Here is a 24,435-nt window from a genome sequence, read left to right as displayed (position 1 = left end):
CATTCCATGGGGCAGGAGGCCCTCTGCCTGGTTCCCTGGAACTTCACTTCTAACAGCAAGAGAACCAGCAGAAGACCTTCGGAGGCGGACCTCCCTGTCCAGACTGAGCGATGGGGGTCAAGATGCTCCTTCAGGTCCGCAGGGCCGAGGCTGTTGAGGGCTTTAGGCTGCAGATCTTGCTTCTCCATAATGATCGAAGACAGATAAGCATAACAGGATCCAAAAAATAGCAAAAATGTAACTGACAGTAAAACCCTGACTTAGCATACCAAAACAAGCCTAGATAACAAGCCTCCAGGTGGACGTGCCCCCTCTGCCCTTCACGTTCCTCTTCCGCACGGGCAGAATCTGCCTTCTGGACTGTGGGATTCACGGTTGTTCTCCTCCTCTCCATCCACCGGGGCTTGACTTCAGGTGCAGCAGAAGTACTCACCTGGAGTACTGTGTCCAGTTCTGGGCACCACAGTTCAAGAAGGACACTGACAAACTGGAACGGGTCCAGAGGAGGGCAACCAAAATGGTCAAAGGCCTGGAAACGATGCCTTGTGAGGAATGGCTAAGGGAGCTGGGCATGTTTAGCCTGGAGAAGAGGAGGTTAAGGGGTGATATGATAGCCATGTTCAAATATATAAAAGGATGTCATATAGAGGAGGGAGAAAGGTTGTTTTCTGCTGCTCCAGAGAAGGGGACACGGAGCAATGGATCCAAACTACAAGAAAGAAGATTCCACCTAAACATTAGGAAGAACTTCCTGACAGTAAGAGCTGTTCGACAGTGGAATTTGCTGCCAAGGAGTGTCTTTGAAGGTCTTTAAGCAGAGGCTTGACAACCATATGTCAGGAATGCTCTGATGGTGTTTCCTGCTTGGCAGGGGGTTGGAGTCGATGGCCCTTGTGGTCTCTTCCAACTCTAGGATTCTATGATTCTAGTCATGATGTAGTCTGGGGGGTGTAGCATGGGGGATTAAACGTAAAGGTAAAGGTACCCCTGCCCGTACTTGACAGACTCTAGGGTTGTCCACAGACACTTCCGGGTCACGTGGCCAGCGTGACAAGCTCATCTGGCGAGCCAGCGCAGCACACAGAACGCCGTTTACCTTCCCGCTTGTAAGCGGTCCCTATTTATCTACTTGCACCTGGGGGTGCTTTCGAACTGCTAGGTTGGCAGGCGCTGGGACTGAGCAGCGGGAGCGCACCCCGCCGCAGGGATTCGAACCGCAGACCTTTCGATTGGCAAGTCCTAGGCGCTGAGGCTTTTACCCACAGTGCCACCCGTGTACCACGCATGGGGGATTAGGAGCTAATAAAAGTTGGGGTCTTCTTTTGTTGGGGGCTTCCATCTTGTTCCCCCTGGTGGCAGGTGGGAGTCCTGTGGTGACAGTCTTCCATCAAGACCTACTGGCTGCTCTTTTGCTCTCCTCTTCCTGGCGGGTCTCCTTGTTTCTTGTCCAAGGGAGCCTTCAGATTTTGTAATCGGCTTCTGGCTACAATTGTATCGGCTGCTTTGCTGAGCCTCTTGGCTGTTGTGCCTGGACGGTGCCTGTGTCCACGGTCCTTGTCCTGGCCTGAGTCAGAGGCTGGGGTGGGGAGCTGGGATGTTGGGGGGGGGGGTCGTCTAACTGCCAAGCACCAAGACTTAAAACACGGAGGGATCTAAGCTCGTGGGGTAGGGGAAGGAAGGATGTTGCACTTGTGGGGGGGACCCCTCTTTGCAGCCGGATCTCCGGGATCAGCCCCTCCCCCGCTCTCCTGATCCACTAAAGGAAAAGGGGAGGGGAAAACCTTCCTCTTCCTCTCCCCCCCTTCAAAATTTTCTCTCCCCTCCCGGCACCTCCTCCTCTCCCCCGCCCCCACAACCCCAGATCCCGCCCCCAAACATCCCACCCCTTCCTCCTCCTCCTCCTCCTCCTCTAATCCGGCTTCTGCTCCGGAAATGGGGGTGGGGTGAGCCCCCTCCCAACCTGCCTGCTTCTCCCGGAAGTGGAGCTTCCTCTCCGGATTGCTGCTCTGCCCCGTAGCTCTGGGGGGGGGGGGCGGCTTTCGATGCTGCAGGAAAGGAAAGGAGAATTGGGAGCGAGGACAAAGAGGTAAAGGGGTCGCGGGGGGGGGAGAGGGGAGAAAAGGACCCAGAGACCCCGCCAGCTCCCCCAAGCGCCTTCCGTGGGGCCTGGATCCCGGCACGCGTGCTGCCAAGGGGCGGAGATGGGGCGCCCACCCACGAGGACTCCCTGGGGGGCCAGAAAGGGTTAATGGGTGCGGGAGGCGCCGGGATAGAGACCCCCCTGACCTTCCCCGGCTCGTCTTGGGGGGCATTAGGGACGGAGAGACGGCAAGGAGTGAGCCAAGGGGGCGTCTGGGTGCAGAGGAGACTCAGGGATGGGAGGGGGGCAAGGGCTAGGGGAGGAGGGGGCACCCCCGGGGCAAGGAAGCGCAGCAGTGGGGGGGACAGTTGGCGGGGCCGCATTGGCTTCTCCCTCCCGCTCAGGTATCGACCCCCCTTCAAGGCGACCAGAGAGGGATCCCTGGAAAGTGGGGGTCCAGTCCCCCCACCCTTCCTTCCTGCAAGCTCCATCCTCTTCCCGCCCCATAAGCCCCTGCCCTGTCCAGACACAGCCATTCTGCCCAGTCCACCCACTGGTCCCCCGGAGAGGAGAGGAAATCTCGAGAGGAAGAGGGGAGGGGGGAGGCCTTCTCAGAAGTGGCTCTTGGTTTCCCCAATCCCACCCAGGAAGCAGCCAGAAACCTTTTCCTCTCTCTCAGGCTTCCATCTTTATTGTCTTTTCCATTGAGGGTGAGGATAATGTACACCTGTCATCAGAAACAGGGATGCAGAGTCCATGGAATGGCTCTCAGGGCTGATACAGAAGTTGCACCTCAAAAGCATTTCTGTTCCTCTTAATCTTTGAAGGTAATGTCAGAGTGACTGACAAGCTGAGATACAATCCATCAGCATCCGATGACAGCGTCTGCATGAATCTTCCCAGTCAAAGGAGCCATTTTCAGGATAGACAGTGCCTGGGGCTGGAGGCTCTACACACCAGGTGTGCCTGTGCAGGCCAAAGACGGCCAGTATTAGCACAGGTGAGGTGTGTGACCTTCCCAAATTTACAGACTGTATGTGAATGAGAGTTTGTGGGTGGGATTATAATTTATGGCAACCCTGTGATTTTCTCCGCCCATAACATTTCGTAAGCTGATATTGCAATACGAATTCTTAACAAAAGGTACTATTTCTGGGTTAGCAGAGACTGTTACCTGAAGTGTCTGTAACACGAGGTACCACTGTAGAAGTTCTAGTATTCGTCTTTTCCCCCAGCCCCTCTGGGCAGCTTAGAGTACATATAGGTAAAGGTAAAGGGACCCCTGACCATTAGGTCCAGTCGCGGACGACTCTGGGGTTGTGCCGCTCATCTCGTTTTATTGGCTGAGGGAGCCGCCGTACAGCTTCCGGGTCATGTGGCCAGCATGACTAAGCCACTTCTGGCAAACTAGAGCAGTGCACAGAAACACCGTTTACCTTCCCGACAGTACAGTACATATACAAGACAGTAAAAGATCAAACATTACAAACCTCCTGATACAGCTGTCTTCTAAATGTCAGATGGTTGCCTGTTTCCTTGCCCTCGAAAGTAGGGCATTCCATGGGGCAGGAGGCCCTCTGCCTGGTTCCCTGGAACTTCACTTCTAACAGCAAGGGAACCAGCAGAAGACCCTCGGAGGCGGACCTCCCTGCATGGAATGAGTGAGGGGGGGTGAAGATGCTCCTTCAGGTCCACAGGGCCAAGGCAGGGGCCAAAACAGCGCTCAAGTAATAAACAGACAAGCAGAGTAGAGTAATAGCAGAATATGAAGTGGGAGCAGGCGCATTTGAATACTGTAATTTATATATAATTCAATGTCAGAGTCACCCTGGGACTAGATAACAAGCCTCCAGGTGGACGTGCCCCCTCTGCCCTTCATGTTCCTCCTCTTCCGCACGGGCAGAATCTGCCTTCTGGACTGTGGGATTCACGGTTGTTCTCCTCCTCTCCATCCACCAGGGCTTGACTTCAGGTGCAGCAGAATTCCCCAGCCCCCCAAGGATTTGAGACCCATCAGCTTTCCTCACCTGGGTTAGCCGGCCGGTTGAAGCCGTTGCTGGAACCCCTGTTGCATGCTGACAGCTTCTGGAAGCCACAGGTGAGAGCTGAATGCAGGGTGGGGACCAAGGGTGGAAAAATGACCCCAGAAGGTGCAGGACATGTCCCCCACCAAAGGAACTACTGCTCCCCAACACCCCATGACATCTCGATTCAGGTAGGTAGCCGTGTTGGTCTGACACAGTTGAAATAAAAAATTAAAAAATAGTCCAGTAGCACCTTAGAGACCAACTAAGATTGTCCTGAGTATAAGCTTTCGTCTGCATGCACACTTCTTCAGATACACTGAAACAGATGTCACCAGACCCTTGTATATCGTGGGAGGGTGGGGTGGGGTTTCTCTCAGAAGGGTACTCCAACTACCATCTCCTACTACCCATCACTATATGAAGAAGTTGGTCCCTAAGTTGCTGTTGATGTTCTTGTTTTTTAGTCGATTAGTCGTGTCCGCCTCTTCGTGATTCCCTGGACCAGAGCACGCCAGGCACTTCTGTCTTCCACTGCCTCCCACAGTTTGGTCAAACTCATTCTGGTAGCTTCGAGAACACTATCCCACTATCTCGTCCTCTGTCATCCCCTTCTCTTTGTGCCCTCCATCTTTCCAACGTTAGGACCTTTTCCAGGGGGTCTTCTCTTCTCACGAGGTGGCCAAATCTTGGAGCCTCAGCTTCAGGATCTGCCCTTCCAGTGAGCACTCAGGGCTGATTTCCTTAAGAATGGAGAGGTTTGATCTTCTTGCAGTCCATGGGACTCTCAAGAGTCTCCTCCAGCACCAGAATTCAAAAGCATCAATTTGGTGATCAGCCTTCTTTATGGTCCAGCTCTCATTTCCATACATCACGACTGGGAAAACAATAGCTTGAACTATAAGGACCTTTCTTGGCAAGGTGTTGTCTCTGCTTTTTAAGATGCTGTCTAGGTTTGTCATTACTTTTCTCCCAAGGCCCTAAGTTGCTACTGGACTATTTTTATTACTTTTTTACTTCAGCTGTGTCAGACCAATATGGCTGCCTACCATTAAGTACAGTTATCTCCTCGCCTTGAATATCCTGCTTTTCAGTGCCAGATTAGAATAGTCCTCTGTCAGAAGATAAGCACAGCATCAGGCAGCACATCATCATTATAAAGAACCATTGGGGTGGGTGTTTCCACCTGGGATTCCCACGTGCCATCTGCTTCTCCTCTCTCCATGCAATGCAAGGCATGAGGACAGCGGTCTATCTCCAAGAACAGGAGCTTCCCTGAGCACCCATTCAGCTGACCCCAAGCACCTAGCCTTGTCACTAGTTCTCTGACTGACCCAGACCACAGTCCCTGGAAGAGATGAAGGCCTGGGTCTCCCAAAATGGTCCATATCGACCTCCTGAGGTCAGCGGGAATGTGCAGGTGATTCATGAAGAACTAGAGGTGGAAACGGGGGCAACCACTTGATTTGAAAGGCAATCCCACAGGACAACAGTATTCCAAGATCATGCTGTGTTATTAAAGATGATTGAGGATTATGAAAGGTTGCTGATGTATTACTATCATTTGACATCATAGCATTTTCATTTCCTAAAAATTGGGAACATGGGTAGGACATGGGAGAATGCAGGAGATGTTGAAATAAGAGAAGGTGCTAATGGCGGTTGATGTATCCATTTTTTGTGTCTGTTCTTTCACCTGAAGCCCAATCAGGATTTCCATTCTGCCCACTCTGTAGAAGGTGATGGAGAAGACAGAATTGCAGGGGACAGGACACCTTTCGTTTCATTAGGAATAGCCATTAAAATGTGTGAAATGTGGAATATGCTTCACTGAATGAGCACACATAGTTCACATCAACAAACACAAAAAGGAAAGAACCCACTTAAAGGTATGGAGTGTGGAAACAGCTTCTGTTTCAATGCAAAACGTAGAACACACCAGCGGACTCACACAGGGGAAAAACTATATTTATGTATGGAGTGTGGAAAGAGCTTTAATGATAGTGGAAGCCTTAGAAGACATCAAGGGACTCACACAGGGGAGAAACCATTTCAATGTATGGAGTGTGAAATGAGTTTTAATGATAGTGGAAGCCTTAGACAACATCAACGGACTCACACAGGGGACAAAACATTTGAATGCATGGAGTGTGGAAAGAGATTCAGTCAGAGTGGACAACTTAGACAACATCAACGGACTCATACAGGAGAGAAACCATTTCAATGTATGGATTGTGGAAAGAGCTTCAGTCAAAGTGGACACCTTAGACAACATCAACGGACTCACACAGGGGAGAAACCGTTTCAGTGTATGGAGTGTGAAAAGAGCTTCAGTCAAAGTGGAAACCTTAGAAGACATCAACAGACTCACACAGGGGTGAAACCATATAATTGTATGGAATGTGGAAAAAGCTTCAGTCAGAATTCAGACCTTAAAATACATCAACGAATTCACACAGGGGCGAAGCCATTTAAATGCATGGAGTGTGGAAAGAGCTTCAGTCAGAGTGGAGACCTTAAATATCATCAACGGACTCACACAGGGGAGAAACCATATAAATGTATGGAGTGTGGAAAGAGCTTCAGTCAGAGTGCACACCTTAGAAATCATCAACGGATTCACACAGGGGAGAAACCATATGAATGTATGGAGTGTGGAAAGAGCTTCAGTCAGAGTGGAGAGGTTAGATCACATCAACGGACTCACACAGGGGAGAAACCATTTACATGTGTGGAGTGTGGAAAGAGCTTCAGTCATAGTGGAAACCTGAGAAGACATCAACGTACTCACACAGGGGAGAAACCATATGAATGTATGGAGTGTGGAAATTGCTTCAGTCATAGTGGAGACCTTAGATATCATCAACGGAGTCACACAGGGGAGAAACCATATGAATGTATGGAGTGTGGAAAGAGCTTTAATGAAAGTGGAAGCCTTAGAAGACATCAACGGACTCACACAGGGGAGAAACTATTTAAATGCATGGATTGTGGAAAGAGCTTCAGTCAGAGTGCACACCTTAGAAATCATCAACGGATTCACACAGGGGAGAAACCATATGAATGTATGGAGTGTGGAAAGAGCTTCAGTCGGAGTGGAGAGCTTAGATCACATCAATGGACTCACACAGGGGAGAAACCATTTACATGTGTCGAGTGTGGAAAGAGCTTCAGTTATAGTGGAAACCTGAGAAGACATCAACAGACACACATCGGTAAGAAACTATTTAAATGTATCGAGTGTGGAAAGAGCTTCAATCAGAGTGGAGCCCTTAGAACACATAAACGGACTCACACAGGGGAGAAACCATTTCAATGTATGGAGTACAGTAACTGCTTCACTCAGAGTGGAAATCTTATACAACATCAACAGACTCACACGGGATAAACCATTTAAATGTATGGACTTTGGAAGGAGCTTCAGTCAGAGTGGAACCTTTGATTTATGTCAACAAACTCACACAAAAGACAAACCATATAAATATCAGGAAAGTAGATAGAGGTTCAGTCCTAGTGGAAGTTCAAAATCAACAGACTCATGGACAGGAAGAACTTTAACAGTTGACACCCTTCAAACCATCACAAACTCAAAGAGGAGAAGCAGTTTATATGAAAAGACTGCAAAAACTGCTTTATTTATAATGGAGTGATCAAGGAACATGCCGTGACTCTCACATGGGAGAACCCATTTAGATGTATGGAGTGTGGGATGTCTTCCGCTCAGAGTCCACTCTGAGCAATGAACTCAGCAGGAAATCATTCCTAAAAGCATGAGGTATATGTGAAGTTCTGGTGTTTATATGTAAAACTGCATAATAATGAAGGTAGCATCTCACAATAGTGAGTATAATTTTAGATGAAAGTACCTTTGATTTTTGCACCAAACTTTGTCCCCCCCCCCCACCGCATGATCTCCCAGCACTGCTTCTTCACCAGAACTGCCTCCTGCCCTGTGTGTTCTGAAGAAAACTTGGAATACTGAAATTGAATGGGAGATTTCCCCCCAAGCCTAATTTCAAGAGAGAGAAGGAGGGGTGCAGGTACTAGGGAAGTCTCCTGGGGGCCCCACATTCACTCATGTACCCTGGGACAATTTACTGCCATCAGCAAACTTTGCCCCCTTCCTGCTCCCTCCTAAGTCTAGATCATTTATGAACATTTCTTCTAGGGGCACCTTTCCTTTTTTTTAATATAAATTTTTATTAAAATTATTCCATGAAAAACTCCAATCATACCAATTTACACATCACATATTTTAGCTTATTGGACCTCCCTCAACTTCTCTAACAATCATTCGTAGTTAGAATCCTATCTTCACATTCCTTAGTTTCAATATTGCCATTAGATACTATATTTCTATCCTTATTTACTTTCTTACAATATTCCTTATATTTTCACAAAGCTTCTTTAAAGCACACTAGCGTTGTACATTCCTCACATACAGTTTTCAAATACTCTGTAAATTTTCCCCAGTCCTCAAAAAACCTATGATCCTTTTGGAATCTAATTTTCCCAGTTAGTTTGTCCAATTCTGCATAGTCTGTTAATTTTGTTCTCCATTCTTCCAAAGTCGGTACTTCTTCTTGTTTCCATTTTTGGGCCAACAATATTCTTGCTGCTGTTATTGCATACTGAAAAAGTTTACAGTCTCTCCTATTTATGTCCATTCTTGTTATTCCCAGCAGGAAGGTTTCTGGTTTCTTAACAAAGCTATATTTTAGCATTTTCTTTAGTTCGTTATATATCATCTCCCAGAACCCCCTTACTTTCTTACAATCCCACCACATATGCATAAATGTACCTTCTTTCTCATTACATTTCCAACATTTATTGCAAGTTTTGTACATTTTTGCTAGTTTTACTGGTGTCATATACCACCTATATACCATCTTCATAACATTTTCTTTTAATGTGATACATGCTGTAAACTTCAGGTTTTCATTCCATATTCTTTGCCAATCATCCATTTCTATGTTATATCCTTAAATCTTTGGCCCATTGAATCATTACCACTTTTACTTCCTCATCCATTGTATGCCATTCCAACAAAATTTTATACATTTTGGAAATTATCTTACAATCATTATTGACAATTTCTGTTTGAAATTTTGAATCCTTTTCTTTATACCCTTTTTCTTTCACATCCTTTTAAAACATTTCACTTATTTGATAGTAGTGCAGCCAGTCATAAACATGTTCTTTTACTTGTTCGTATGGTTTCAATCTCCACTTCCCTCCTTCCTTCACCACCAAATCTCCATTAGGTAATCCAATCACTTCTCATATTGGTTTTTTTGACACCTATAACCTCTAATGGGGATAACCAATGTGGGACCCCCATTTCTAATATGTTTTTGTATCTGTCCCAAACTTCCAATAGCGATCTCCGGAAGATATGGTTTTCAAATGATTTATAACCCTTTTTCTTTTCTTTCCAGAGGTGCGCATGCCATCCAAATCTATTGTCAAATCCTTCCAAATCCAGGAGCTTTGTATTTTTAAGTTTAATCCATTCTTTTATCCAGCAAAGACATGATGCTTCATAGTTTAACTTCAGATCTGGCAGGGCAAAGCCTCCTCTTTCTTTTGCATCTGTTGGTAGTTTATATTTAATTCTTGGCTTTTTGCCCTGCCAGATATATCTCTAGGGGCACCTTTCCGGGGTCCCCACGGTGCCCCCCAGCCTGGCTCCACTCGTCCAGGGCAGCTGCATTTTGTTTCGCTGCAGGTGAGGCTGCCGCCTGCAACGTGGGGTCTTAAAGGAACTTCACACCCAATCGCCTCCTAGCTTCTCTGCGCGGAAGCTTTCTGCGCAGAGTGGGTGTCCCCAGAGGATGTCCCCTGCTCTCCCCGCTGGTTTCACTGGAAGAGTCCTGGAGCCTTCCCTCCGAAGCTCCGTCAGACTCCCCTTTCTCCCTGGCGTCACGTTTATTTCCTTCCCCAGCGGAAGCTTCCGCTCTCTCCTTGCTGGTTCCCTCTCCTGCGTCATCAGGGAGCCTTAGCACCACCCTTGGCTCCAATGGCAGTTCCCTGACAGATAAGAGATAAGGATTTGTTAGAAAAGAAAACCCCAAGGTGGTTGTCACCAATGGAAGCGGGCACAGAAAAAACTCAATATGGAGGCCAAATGGCCGAAATATTGGGAAATTCTGGAACAAGATGGAGACAGAATAAAACTGCAGAGTTTTGAAAAATTGAAAAACAAAGTGTGAGATTGGCTCCATTATTATCAAATAATGGAGGCATATAATTTGGCTATAATGGAGGCATGTATGTTGGCTTCCAGGTGGAAAAATCAAAATTGGAAACAGAATTGTTAGATTCAAAAATTAAGAATTTGCCAAGAATGTATAACTTGCTGTTGAAATGGAACACTCAGGATGAAACGGTAAAATCAGTTATGATTAAATGGGCACAAGACGTTGGACATAACATAATGATGGCTGACTGGGAACAGTTATGGACCACAGGTATGAAGTTTACAGCATGTAATGCCCTAAGAGAAAATTTAAAGAAAATGATTTATAGGTGGTACATGACACCAGTCAAGCTTGCAAAAATTTACCATTTGCCTGAAAATAAATGTTGGAAATGTAATGAGACTGAAGGCACATTCTTTCATCTTTGGTGGACATGCCCAAGGATTAAGACATTCTGGGAGATGATTTATAACGAAATGAAAAAGGTATTTAAATATACCTTCCTGAAGAAACCAGAGGCCTTTCTCCTGGGCATGGTCGGCCAATTGGTGCCAAAGAAGGATAGAATTTTCTTTATGTATGCTACAACAGCAGCAAGAATACTTATTGCAAAGTACTGGAAGACACAAGATCTACCCACCTGGGAGGAATGGCAGATGAAGTTGATGGACTATATGGAACTGGCGGAAATGACTGGCAGAATCCGAGACCAGGGAGAAGAGTCGGTGGAAGGAGACTGGGAAAAGTTTAAAGACTATTTACAGAAATATTGTAAAATTAATGAATGTTAGAAAAATATGGGAATGAAGTTATATGGCTTTAGCAGAAATGTTAAGGAATTAAGTATAAATAGATTATTAGAGTATCAAAGGGGAAAATAAGGTTAGGATATGTTAGGATAATTACAGGATAGAAAACAGAGGAAGATGGAAAGGAATTGCTGAAACAATAGAAGTGGAATACAAAAAGGGAGGTGTGAGGAGGTCGTTGAAATAAGTGAATGAAAGATAAGATAATGAAACTGTTTGATGTGTTTTAATTTGTTTTTATTTTGTTTCGTTTGTTTAATGTGTGTTAGTGTTATGTAGTGTTTTTGTATTGTATTGTATTGTCTAGTTTGTTTTGTAGTGTTTAAATTGTTGGAAAATTAATAAATATTATTTTTTTAAAAAAGTGTTCTCGAAGCTAACAGCATGAGTTTGACCAAACTGCGGGAGGCAGTGGAAGCCAGGAGTGCCTGGCGTTCTCTGGTCCAGGGGGTCACGAAGAGGCGGACACGACTAAACGACTCAACAACAAATATCAAGATGTGGAAAAATGGAAACGAAATGTGGGAAATATGGAAACAACAAGGAGAAGCAGGACTAAGATGTGGAGATCTGCTTCAGAGATCCAGACCGTGGGGAGCCCCAAGAAATTAATAAATGCAATTTCGACTATAATTTGTTCTTTTTTATTTTAGTTTTTTAATTGAAATATTGTTGTTGTTGTTGTTTAGTCGTTTAGTCATGTCCGACTCTTCGTGACCCCCTGGACCAGAGCACGCCAGGCCCTCCTGTCTCCCACTGCCTCCCTCACATTGGTCTCTTCGAGAACACTGTCCCACCATCTCGTCCTCTGTCGTCCCCTTCTCCTTGTGCCCTCCATCTTTCCCAACATCAGGGTCTTTTCCAGCGAGCCTCAGCTTCAGGATCTGTCCTTCCAGTGAGCACTCAGGGCTGATTTCCTTAAGAATGGATACGTTTGATCTTCTTGCAGTCCATGGGACTCTCAAGAGTCTCCTCCAGCACCATAATTCAAAAGCATCAATTCTTCGACGATCAGCCTTCTTTATGGTCCAGCTCTCACTTCCATACATCACTACTGGGAAAACCATAGCTTTAACTATATGGACCTTTGTTGGCAAGGTGATGTCTCTGCTTTTTAAGATGCTCTCTAGGTTTGTCATTGCTTTTCTCCCAAGAAGGAGGCGTCTTTTAATTTCGTGGCTGCTGTCACCATCTGCAGTGATCATGGAGCCCAAGAAAGTAAAATCTCTCACTGCCTCCATTTCTTCCCCTTCTATTTGCCAGGAGGTGATGGGACCAGTGGCCATGATCTTCATTTTTTTGATGTTGAGCTTCAAACCATATTTTGTGCTCTCCTCTTTTACCCTCATTAAAAGGTTCTTTAATTCCTCCTCACTTTCTGCCATCAAGGTTGTGTCATCTGCATATCTGAGGTTGTTGATATTTCTTCCGGTGATCTTAATTCCGGCTTGGGATTCATCCAGCCCAGCCTTTCGCATGATGAATTCTGCATATAAGTTAAATAAGCAGGGGGACAATATACAGCCTTGACATACTCCTTTCCCAATTTTGAACCAATCAGTTGTTCCATATCCAGTTCTAACTGCAGCTTCTTGTCCCACATAGAGATTTCTCAGGAGACAGATGAGGTGATCAGGCACTCCCATTTCTTTAAGAACTTGCCATCGTTTGTTGTGGTCGACACAGTCAAAGGCTTTTGCATAGTCAATGAAGCAGAAGTAGATGTCTTTCTGGAACTCTCTAGCTTTCTCCATAATCCAGTGCATGTTTGCAATTTGGTCTCTGGTTCCTCTGCCCCTTCGAAATCCAGCTTGCACTTCTGGGAGTTCTCGGTCCACATACTGCTTAAGCCTGCCTTGAAGAATTTTAAGCATAACCTTGCTAGCGTGTGAATGAGTGCAATTGTGCGGTAGTTGGAGCATTCTTTGGCACTACCCTTCTTTGGGATTGGGATGTAGACTGATCTTCTCCAATCTTCTGGCCACTGCTGTGTTTTCCAAATTTGCTGGCATATTGAGTGTAGCACCTTGACAGCATTGTCAGGGAGAGGCAAACGGGAAAAGGTGAAAGGACAGAAACCAGCAGTTATAGAGAGCCTCAAGAGATTATCAGCAGCTTGTCGTCTGACAGTCAGTCTGACATAGAGGGGGAGGAGGATGAGCCTGGGACAAGTCAGGCTGTACACAGAGGAAGTAAGGGGAGGGGGAGTTTTCGCAGACTTGCATGCTGGGTGCAGAAAAGGAGGAAGTAAGACCAGAGGCAGCAACTGCGCACAAAGGGAAGGATGCTAATTGTAACACTGGAGATGTACGTTTGAACTTTGTCAAATAAATCAAGTCGTTTGGAACTGACTGGGAGCCCGGAGTCTTGTCTAAGCCAGCTGGCCAGCATAAGCTTTCTGACGCGTCCAGAGGAGGGCAACCAAAATGGTCAAAGGCCTGGAAACGATGTCTTATGAGGAACGGCTAAGGGAGCTGGGCATGTTTAGCCTGGAGAAGAGGAGGTTAAGGGGGGATATGATAGCCATGTTCAAATATAGAAAAGGATGTCACATAGAGGAGGGAGAAAGGTTGTTTTCTGCTGCTCCAGAGAAGCGGACACGGAGCAATGGTTCCAAACTACAAGAAAAAAGATTCCACCTAAACATTAGGAAGAACTTCCTGACAGTAAGAGCTGTTTGACAGTGGAATTTGCTGCCAAGGAATGTGGTGGAGTCTCCTTCTTTGGAGGTCTTTAAGCAGAGGCTTGACAACCATATGTCAGGAGTGCTCTGATGGTGTTTCCTGCTTGGCAGGGGGTTGGACTCGATGGCCCTTGTGGTCTCTTCCAACTCTATGATTCTATGATTCTATGACAGCTTGCTTCCTCTCACCTCTCTTTCTGTGCTGGAAAAGGAGGTGGGATAAGGAAATAGCTCCAACATGGAGAAGGAGCTGTTGGAATTTAAAAAGGGATATGTCGCTCTGGAACAAAGATCGGGGCCGCCTATCATATTGGGCATGAGCTGGTTGGCGTTGCACGATCTGATGGTTTCCTGGCACCAACGGTCCCTGACATTTGGCTCGACGCACTGCATGGAGAACTGCCTAGCCCAAGGGTTAGATCGACAAAGTGAGGGCAGGAGGGCAGCAGCATGCAGAGTGGGGATGAGCGAGATTCCGTCGTGTTACAGGGATCTACAGGAGGTGTTCAGCGAGAAAGAGGCAGATGCGTTGCCACCCCATTGGCCGTATGACTGTCAGATCAACCTGGTACCAGGGGCCACATTGCCAGTGGGGAAAACCTATTCCATGTCGGAGGGAGAGCTCCAGGACCTAAAAGAGTTTATTGAGAAAAACCTGAGAAGGGGTTTCATCAGGGAGTCCAAGGCGGCAGGAGGGAGTCCCATGTTTTTCGTTGACAAGAGATCGATGAAAGGGCGACGGCTGGTGGTGGACTTTCAAATTTTGAACAGCCAGACGGAACCGGTGGCCTTCCCGATGCCGAGAATCGACGACGTTTTGGCACAGGTGCGGAAGGGGAAGATTTTCACCAAACTGGATCTCCGAGGGGCTTACAAGCTTATCCGAGTACGAGAAGGCGATGAGTGGAAGACCACCATGTTCACCCCGATGGGGGCGTTTGAGTATTTAGTTATGCCCTTCGGTTTGCAGTGCGGAAGTCACTGTTTCCAAGCCTTCATGCACCACGTGTTAGGACCCTTACTCTACAAAAACTGCGTATGCTTTTTAGATGATCTTCTTGTGTTCTCGGAAGACGAACAACAGCACGTGAAGGATGTATGGCAGGTCCTGAGCAAATTCAAGGAGAACCACTTGTGGGTCAAGCTGGAGAAGTGTCAGTTCCATGCAAAGGAAGTCGAATTCCTGGGGTACCGGCTGTTGGACCAGGGGTTGACCATGGACCCGGGTAAGGTGAAGGCAGTGGTGGAATGGGAGAGTCCCCAAACCAGGAAAGGTGAAAGGACAGAAACCAGCAGTTATAGAGAGCCTCAAGAAATTATCAGCAGCTTGTCGTCTGACAGTCAGTCTGACGTAGAGGGGGAGGAGGATGAGCCTGGGACAAGTCAGGCTGTACACAGAGGAAGTAAGGGGAGGAGTTTTTGCAGACTTGCATGCTGGGTGCGGAAAAGGAGGAAGTAAGACCAGAGGCAGCAACTGTGCACAAAGGGAAGGACACTAATTGTAACGCTGGAGATGTACGTTTGAACTTTGTCAAATAAATCAAGTCGTTTGGAACTGGCTAGGAGCCCGGAGTATTATCTAAGCCAGCTGGCCAGCATAAGCTTTCTGACAAGCATCATCGTTTAAAATTTTAAATAGTTCAGCTGAAATATCATCACTTCCACTCGCCTTGTTATTAGCAGTGCTTTCTAGGGCCCATTTGACTTCACTCTCCAGGATGTCTGGCTCAAGGTCAGCAACCACACTACCTGGGGTATACGAGACATCCATTTCTTTCTGGTATAGTTCCTCTGTGTATTCTTGCCACCTCTTCTTGATGTCTTCTGCTTCTGTTAGGTCCTTTCCACTTTTGTCTTTTATTATGGTAATCTTTGTACAAAATGTTCCTTTCATATCTCCAATTTTCTTGAACAGATCTCTGGTTTTTCCCATTCTATTGTTTTCCTCTATTTCTTTGCATTGCTCGTTTAAGAAGGCCTTCTTGTCTCTTCTTGCTATTTTTTGGAAATCTGCATTCAATTTCCTGTATCTTTCACTATCTCCCTCGCATTTTGCTTGCCTTCTCTCCCTCGCTATTTGTAAGGCCTCGTTTGACAGCCACTTTGCTTTCTTGTATTTCCTTTTCACTGGGATGGTTTTAGTTGCTGTCTCTTGTATAATGTTACAAGCCTCCGTCCATAGTTCTTCAGACACTCTGTCCACCAAATCTAAATCCTTAAACCTGTTCCTCGCTTCCACTGTGTATTCATAAAGGATTTGACTTAGATTGTATCTTACCGGCCCAGTGGTTTTTCCTACTTTCTTCAGTTTAAGCTTGAATTTTGCTATAAGAAGCTGATGATCTGAGCCAAAGTCATCTCCAGGTCTTGTTTTTGCTGACTGTATAGAGCTTCTCCATCTTTGGCTGCAGAGAATATAATCAATCTGATTTCGATGCTGCCCATCTGGTGATGTCCATGTGTAGAGTCGTCTCTTGTGTTGTTGGAAAAGAGTATTTGTGATGACCAGCTTGTTCTCTTGGCAGAACTCTATTAGCCTTTGCCCTGCTTCGTTTTGAACTCCAAGGCCAAACTTGCCAGTTGTTCCTTTTATCTCTTGACTCCCTACTTTAGCATTCCAATCCCCTATGATGAGAAGAACATCCTTCTTTGGTGTCACTTCTATACACTTCTTGTAAGTCTTCATAGAATTGGTCAATTTCAGTTTCTTCAGCACCAGTGGTTGGTGCATAAACTTGGATTACTGTGATGTTAAAAGGTCTGCCTTGGATTCGTATCGAGATATTGAGATCATTCTATCATTTTTTGAGATTGCATCCCAGTACAGCTTTCGCCACTCTTTTGTTGACTATAAGGGCCACTCCATTTCTTTTACGGGATTCTTGCCCACAGTAGTAGATATGATGGTCATCCGAACTGAATTCACCCATTTCTGTCCATTTTAGTTCACTGATGCCCAGGATGTCAATATTTATTCTTGCCATCTCATTTTTGACCACATCCAACTTACCAAGGTTCATGGTTCTTACATTCCTTTTTTTTAATTTATAAATATTTATTAAAAGTTTTTTCAATTTTATAAACCAAAAAGATCCAATTAACACAACAGAAAAACATAAACATAAACAGAGAACATAAATATACATTTAACAACAAAACAAAACAGATATAATTCCCAAATCTTATCTCCATTACCTTATATCCCGGACTTCCTCTCACCTCCTCCTTTTGTATTCCAGTTTAAACTTAAATTCAGCAAAGTCCTTATTACCACATTAATATAACTTATCTTAACTTATTTTTCCACCTTTACATTACAGCTGGTAACCATTTAATTTCTGTCCAACATCATTCTAACTTTCATTAATTTTACAGTATTTCTGTAGATAGTCCTTGAATTTCTTCCAATCTTCTTCCGCTGACTCTTTCCCCTGGTCTCGGATTCTGCCAGTCATTTCCGCCAATCCCATGTATTCGATCATCTTCATCTGCCATTCCTCCAGAGTGGGTAAATCTTGTATTTTCCAATATTTTGCTATAAGAATTCTAGCTGCTGTTGTCGCATACATAAAGAAAGTTCTGTCCTGGGGGGGGGGGGATGCACTTGAGCTGATGCCTCTTGAGTTGTTCTGTCTGTCAGGTTGCCCTCATGTGCCCCCCCTCCCAAGCAGGGCTCCCGTGCCTTGTTTGTCGTAATTGAAAGCAGGAGCTGAAGATTTTGCAAGTGGTAAACTATGAGATAAAATAAGAAACTCCTAGAAGTAATAGATGAGGCTAAGAGATAAAGATCAATAATAATGATTATTATGGATTACAATTGGAAGTAAGGATAAGAAGTTTGTAATGAAAGAGGATATTGATGCTAAATATGTGTTATGATGGGAACTGCTAAATATGTGTTATGATGAAATTCAGATTGGAAGGTGTCAAGGAAGTCTTCTAGCAATGTAAATATACCAGGGAATAAGAAGAAGAAAAATTCTTTTATCTTTTGCATTTTTATTGTTGTTCAGTTTTTATGTTGTGTTAAATGTTGTGTTAAATGTAATGTTCTTTTCTGTGTTTATGTTTATGTATTATAAGAGCCTGGCGTGCTCTGGTCCACGGAGTCACGAAGAGCCGGACAGGACTAAATGACTAAACAACAAAACCAATAAAAAATGGGGCGGGCAGCACCTTCTAGCTTTGTCAGGGCAAACATATTGTTAGGTGGGCGTGAGCTCCGTCTTCCTTGAGGCAAGTGTTCTTTGTGGCAGCTTTGCTTCATGAGAAGTCAAGCAGCAATTTGGAGCTCAATACGCCAAGGAGCAAACCAAAATTTTTGGCGTCCTCAGTTTAGGGCTAATCTACTGAAGACCCTGCAATAAAACCCTGCATATGTTTGCCCAGAAGTATGCCAGATGGACGCTAGTGTAGACTTTCCCCCCGCAAGTGTGCTTAGTAAACTCTGCAGTTCTGCAGCCGAATCCCAATGCATAAATAATGTTGCAGTCCTGACCCCTGATTCCACTCTTTGTTTTATTCTTAATCCAATATCTTAATATGCTATAACTTTATATTTTCATCTATTATCAACCTATTTTTGAGAATTCATTCTAGCCTTATTGCTAAAAACCAATTCATTTCAATCCAACATCATTTTAACTTTCATTAATTTTACAATATTTCTGCAAATATTCTTTGAATTTTTTCCAAACTTCTTCCACCGACTCTTCTCCCTGGTCTCAGATTCTGCCAGTCATTTCTGCCAGTTCCATATAGTCCATTACTTTCATCTGCCATTCTTCCAGGGTGGGTAGATCTTGTGTCTTCCAGTACTTTGCGATGAGTATTCTTGCTGCTGTTGCGGCGTACATAAAAAAAGTTCTATCCTTTTTTGGCACCAATTGGCCTACCATGCCCAGGAGAAAGGCTTCTGGTTTCTTCAGGAAGGTATATTTAAATACCTTTTTCATTTCATTATATATCATTTCCCAGAAAGCCTTAATCCTTGAGCACGTGCATCAAAGGTGAAAGAATGTACCTTCATTTTCTTTACATTTCCAACACTTATTGTCGGGCAGATGATATATTTTTGCAAGCTTGACTGGTGTCATGTACCACCTGTATATCATTTTCATAATATTCTCTCTTAAGGCATTACATGCTGTGAATTTCATACCTGTGGCCCACAACTGTTCCCAGTCAGCTAACATTATGTTATGTCCCACATCTTGTGCCCATTTAATCATAGCAGATTTTAGCGTTTCATCAGGAAACAGCTTTTCCTCTCAGACTCTAGCGCATCCAAGATTATCAACGAGCACAACCAGGGCAATTTCAGTTCCATTATGAGGCCTGAATCCCAATAGGAAGGATAATGGTGAAAGAAGCTTTCCTGTTCCTGCCCCCCCAAAAGCTCCAAATATTCTGAATCCTTTTTAAGTGATGTATGATATAAGCAGCAGTTCTGTTTTGTTTATATATTCTACATTGGAGAGATTTTGATACACAGGTCTGAGTTCATCGCTCCCCCTGAAACTGCTGTGTAAGCAGTCCTGCCAGCCTGGACAGTGTGTTTGGGGGTTCAGGGCTGCCTAGACAACAAGACCCCCTTCTCATCCTGGCTTATATAGTCCCAAGGAAAGCAGAGCGGTACGTTAGGCACCAGCTTGGCTGCAGGAGTGGCTGGAAGGAGGTGGGCAGGGCACCATCCAACCATCTTAGAGAGTCCACTCTGGATTTGTGTAGGTTTGCCTCCATAGCTTTTTCTTCTCCTGAAGATAACTCAAGAGGAAGCGAAGGAGTGCACCAAAGTATTACGACTAGAGTTTTCCATCTCAGGGAGCTCCCTTCCCCGGTAGACGAGCCCCATCTGCCCTTCCCTTTCCTCTGCAGAATGGGCAGAATCTGCCTTCTTGACTGTGGGATTCACTGTTCTTCTCGTCCTTTCCATCCACCAGGGCCTGCCATTGCCTGCAGCAGAATTCTCCAACCCACCAAGAATTTGAGACCCATCAGGTATCCACACCTGGTTTAGCCGGCCGGTTGAAGCCGTTCCTGGGATTGTGGCCCCTATTCCATCCTGAAAGCTTCTGGAAGAAACAGGTGAGAGCTGAGTGCAGGGTGGGGACCAATGGTGGATAAATTACCCCATAAGGTGCATGACATTTCCCCCGCCAAAGGTACTACCGCTCCCCTAACACCCCGTGACATCGTATGCTTATGATCTTTAAGACAGAACAGGAATAAATTCATGTCCCCAGAAATAACACAACTTCAGTCCATCAATAAATCAATACTCCATATTCCACTAAGTACAGTTTATCTATTTGCCTTGAATGTCCTGCTTTTCAGTGTCCTTTTAGGATAGTCTTGCATCAGAAGATGGGCATGAGATCAGACAGCACATAATTCTTTAAAAAATCGTGCTGCTTCATGAACATTGATTGAGGATTTTGAAAGTTGCTCATTAATTACTATCATTTGACATAACAACTTCAATCCCTAAAAATTGGGAACATGGGTAGGAGGCGAGGGAATGTAGGAGACGTTGAAATAGGAGAAGGTGCTAATGGAGCTTGATGTGTTCTCTTTCCCTTTGTTCTCTTCCTTGAAACCAAAAGAGGATTCCCTTTCCTCCCACTCTGAAGAAGGAGATGGAGAAGACAGTCAGAACTCCAGGGAATGCAGCACATTTCGTTCCATTAGGAATAGAAATTAAAATGTGAAATGTGCTTCACTGAATGAGCACCCATAGTTCACATCAACGACCTCCAACAGGGGAGAAACCATTTAAAGGTATGGAGTGCGGAAAGAACTTCAGTCAGAATGAAACCCTTAGAACACATCAATGGACTCCCACAGGGGAGAAACCATTTCAATGTATTGAGTGTGGAAAGAGCTTCAGTCAGAGTGGACACCTCAATATACATCAACTGACTCACAGAGGGGAAAAACCATATAAATGCCTGGAATGCGGAAAGAGCTTTAGTGATAATGGAAAACTTAGAACACATCAACGGACTCACACCGGGGAGAAACCATATAAATGTATGGAGTGTGGAAAGAGCTTCAGTCAGAGTGGACACCTCAATATACATCAACGGACTCACACAGGGGAGAAACCATTTAAATGCCTGGAGTGTGGAAAGAGTTTTAGTGATAATGGAAAACTTAGAACACATCAACGGACTCACACCGGGGAGAAACCATATAAATGTATGGAGTGTGGAAAGAGCTTCAGTTTCAATGGAAAGCTTAGAACACATCAACGGATTCACACAGGGGAGAAACCATATCAATGTATTGAGTGTGGAAAGAGCTTCAGTCAGAGTGGACACCTCAATATACATCAACGGACTCACACAGGGGAGAATCCATTTAAATGCCTGGAGTGCGGAAAGAGCTTTGGTGATAATGGAAAACTTAGAACACATCAGCGGACTCACACCGGGGAGAAACCATATCAATGTATTGAGTGTGGAAAGAGCTTCAATTTCAATGCAACCCTTAGAATACATCAACGGACTCACACAGGGGAGAAACCATTTAAATGTATGGTGTGTGGAAAGAGCTTCAGTTTCAATGCAACCCTTAGAACACATCAACGGATTCACACAGGAGAGAAACCATATAAATGTATGGAATGTCTAAAGAGCTTTAGTCAGAGTGGACACCTCTATATACATCAACTGACTCACACAGGGGAGAAACCATTTAAATGCCTGGAATGCGGAAACAGCTTTAGCGATAATGGAAAACTTAGAAGACATCAACGGACTCACACAGGGGAGAAACCATTTAAATGCCTGGAATGCGGAAAGAGCTTTAGCGATAATGGAAAACTTAGAACACATCAACGGATTCACACAGGGGAAAAACCATTTAAATGTATGGAATGTGGAAAGAGCTTTAGTGATAGTGGAACCCGTAGAAAACATCAACAGACTCACACAGGGGAGAAACCATTTAAATGTATGAAGTGTGGAAAGAGCTTCAGTCAGAGTGGACACCTTAGACAACATCAACGGATTCACACAGGGGAGAAACCATATAAATGTATGGAGTGTGGAAAGAGCTTCGGTTCCAATGCGAACCTTAGAAGACATCAACGGACTCACACAGCGGAGAAACCATTTAAATGTATGGAGTGCGGAAAGAGCTTCGGTGTCAATGCAACCCTTAGAAGACATCAACAGACTCACACATCGGAGAAACCATTTAAATGTATGGAGTGCGGAAAGAGCTTCAGTCAGGGTGGACACCTCAATCTGCATCAACGGACTCACACTGGGGATAAACCATTTAAATGCATGGAGTGCGGAAAGAGCTTCAGGCAGAATGGACACCTTAGAAAACATCAGCAGACACACAGGGGAGAAATTGTTTAAATGTATGGCGGATGGTAGGAGCTGCAGTCAGCGTGGAATGCTTGATTTATGTCAACAAATTCACACAAAAGATAAGCCTTATAAATATAAGGAAAGTTGAGAGTTTCAATCCTAGTGGAAGTCCTATATCAACAGACTCACGGACAGGAAGAACTTTAGGAGTGAAACCCTACAAACCATCAACAAACTCAAAGAGGAGAAGCAGTTTAAATGAAAAGTTTGCAAAAACTGCTTTATTTACAATAGAGTGTTTAAGGAACATCCAGGGACTCTCACATGGAAGAACCCATTTAGATGTATGGAGAACGGAGGACTTCCGTGTTGGCGCCTCTGGCAATGGCAGAATTTGCTCCGTGGAAATCAGGGTCTGGCCACCACGGCGAAGGTGGAGACCCACAAAAATTACAGGCGGGAGAAGCTTGTGAGCGTGGGATTCGGCTGGCACCTTTTGCGCCTCCCCTACTCGCAGGGAGACCCAGTTTCGGGGATCCGGAGCGACATGGGGTGAGTGGTGCGGTGCTTTTTTTTAAATGATATTTATTAAAGTTTCCAATAAAAACATATAAACACAGACAACAATAAAAACATACATAAACAAAAGACCAAAAACAAGTATAATTTCAAACCTTATTTTCTGAACCTAATTTCCCCGACCTCCTCACACCTCCCCCTTCTGTATTCTAATCTCATTTATCTTATCAGCAAATCCATTCCCTTATTTCCCATAGTTTTGATAATTCTGTTCTTTTTCCTTAATCAGCGTCCCTGAAAACCACTAATTTTTAAACCCATATCTCTCTAGCCTTCATTAATTTTATAATGTTTATTAAGATAGCCTTTGAACTTCTTCCAATCTTCTTCCGCTGTCTCTTTGTCCTGGTCTCGGATTCTGCCAGCCATCTCTGCCAGTCCCATGTAGTCTATCATCTTCATCTGCCATTCTTCCAGGGTGGGTAGATCTGGTGTCTTCCAATACTTTGCAATAAGAATCCTTGCTGCTGTAGTAGCATACATAAAAAAGTTCTGTCCTTCTTTAACACCACATGGCTAACCATACCCAGGAGAAAGGCCTCTGGTATCTTCAAGAAGGTATATTTAAATAGCTTTTTCATTTCATTATATATCATTTCCAGGAAAGCCTTAATCCTTGGGCATGTGCACCAGAGGTGAAAAAATGTACCTTCATTTTCTTTACATTTCCAGCATTTGTTATCTGATAAGTGGTAAATTTTTGCAAGCTTGAACTGGGGTCATGTACCACCTATAGATCATTTTCATAATATTCTCTCTCAGGGCATTACAGTTGAATAATTAATTGTGACTAATTGATTTACGGCCCCAATTAGGTGCAGCTTACAGCAGTCCGGCACGTTTCCCCTCAAGCTGCGCCGATCTACGTCTCTCCGTCACGCCTTGCAGAGTAAAAACACAGCGGGGAAAAACTGTTGCTTAGATCCAGGCAAACACATCAGGCACTTGTGTGTCCATTTATTAGCCTTTTATTACAGCAGAATATTTACAGCTCAGCATTTCTCAGATTCTCCTGGGCTGCTAGCATTCATGGCCGCCCTTCTCTCTCAGAGACAAAAAAGAACAGTGAGTAGAACTCCTCCCTCCTTCCAAAACTGACGTCAGAATGTGAGGCATCACTCAGAACATCTTAACCCTGTGAGTTCTGAATCTCTACACCCCCTCTCGCCTTGCATTCTGACGAGACCTGTGGATGTACCTTTACAGACCTCTGTGAGATCAAACCCTTCCCCAATGCCTTGCGCCTTTTCCTGGCGTTTCTGTCAGGCACCTGTGGAACATCCTCACAACTCTCAGATTCGCATTGTGCGAAACCAACCCACACACCTGTGGCCTGATACCTCTCAGGTGGAATGCCCTTTGTTGTGCGACTGGACCGCCTGGGCACAAACTCAGGTGTTTCCTCTGACTCACTGCGGCCAGTAGGTGTGTCCTCTGCATCACGGGATTCCCCCTCTGACTTAAAGCGTATTCTAATCCTTTGCATTACGCTCACAGGAGACCTAGGCTCACTCTTGGGCTCTCCTTTTACAACTTGTGGAGATGCCCCATCTTGTTCATGACTTTGGTCAGTGAGCTGGTCGTCATCAGCAGACTCAGCCCCTGGCTCTCCTTCCTCCTCATCAGAACCTTCCTGTTCTGAATCAGAAAGACATTCTGAGAGAACATCACGCCTGGCAGGAGTCTTTGACCTTTCATCCTGCTCATAGAATTCAGCGTGTTTACTGATCAGCAGC

General features: G+C 45.0%; 3 protein-coding genes across 3 annotated transcripts in view; 2 read left to right on the top strand and 1 right to left on the bottom strand.

Annotated features, from left to right (window-relative positions):
• LOC310826007 (uncharacterized protein) overlaps nucleotides 1-24,435 on the bottom strand; it is a 151,648-nt gene that overhangs the window by 42,160 nt on the left and 85,053 nt on the right. The window lies entirely within an intron of this gene.
• Nucleotides 1-24,435, top strand: part of LOC310825821 (uncharacterized protein) — a gene marked incomplete at its 3' end in the record, with an annotated part of 142,408 nt that overhangs the window by 64,133 nt on the left and 53,840 nt on the right. Inside the window, exon 3 of the mRNA XM_083699642.1 lies at nucleotides 19,739-19,883. The remainder of the gene's footprint in view (nucleotides 1-19,738; nucleotides 19,884-24,435) is intronic.
• On the top strand, nucleotides 2,908-22,471 carry LOC310826045 (uncharacterized protein). The gene is made up of 3 exons (XM_083700522.1): nucleotides 2,908-3,080; nucleotides 4,040-4,178; nucleotides 20,404-22,471. The coding sequence occupies exon 3, from the start codon at nucleotides 20,522-20,524 to the stop codon at nucleotides 22,166-22,168; it is 1,647 nt and encodes a 548-aa protein (XP_083556648.1). The 5' UTR covers nucleotides 2,908-3,080; nucleotides 4,040-4,178; nucleotides 20,404-20,521; the 3' UTR covers nucleotides 22,169-22,471.

The sequence above is a fragment of the Podarcis gaigeae genome, assembly GCF_964106915.1.
Source record: "Podarcis gaigeae genome assembly, chromosome: 10".
Taxonomy (NCBI): Eukaryota; Metazoa; Chordata; class Lepidosauria; order Squamata; family Lacertidae; genus Podarcis; species Podarcis gaigeae.
The sequence above is the reverse complement of the archived record's forward strand: the minus strand, read 5'-3'. Positions and strand labels throughout refer to the sequence as shown.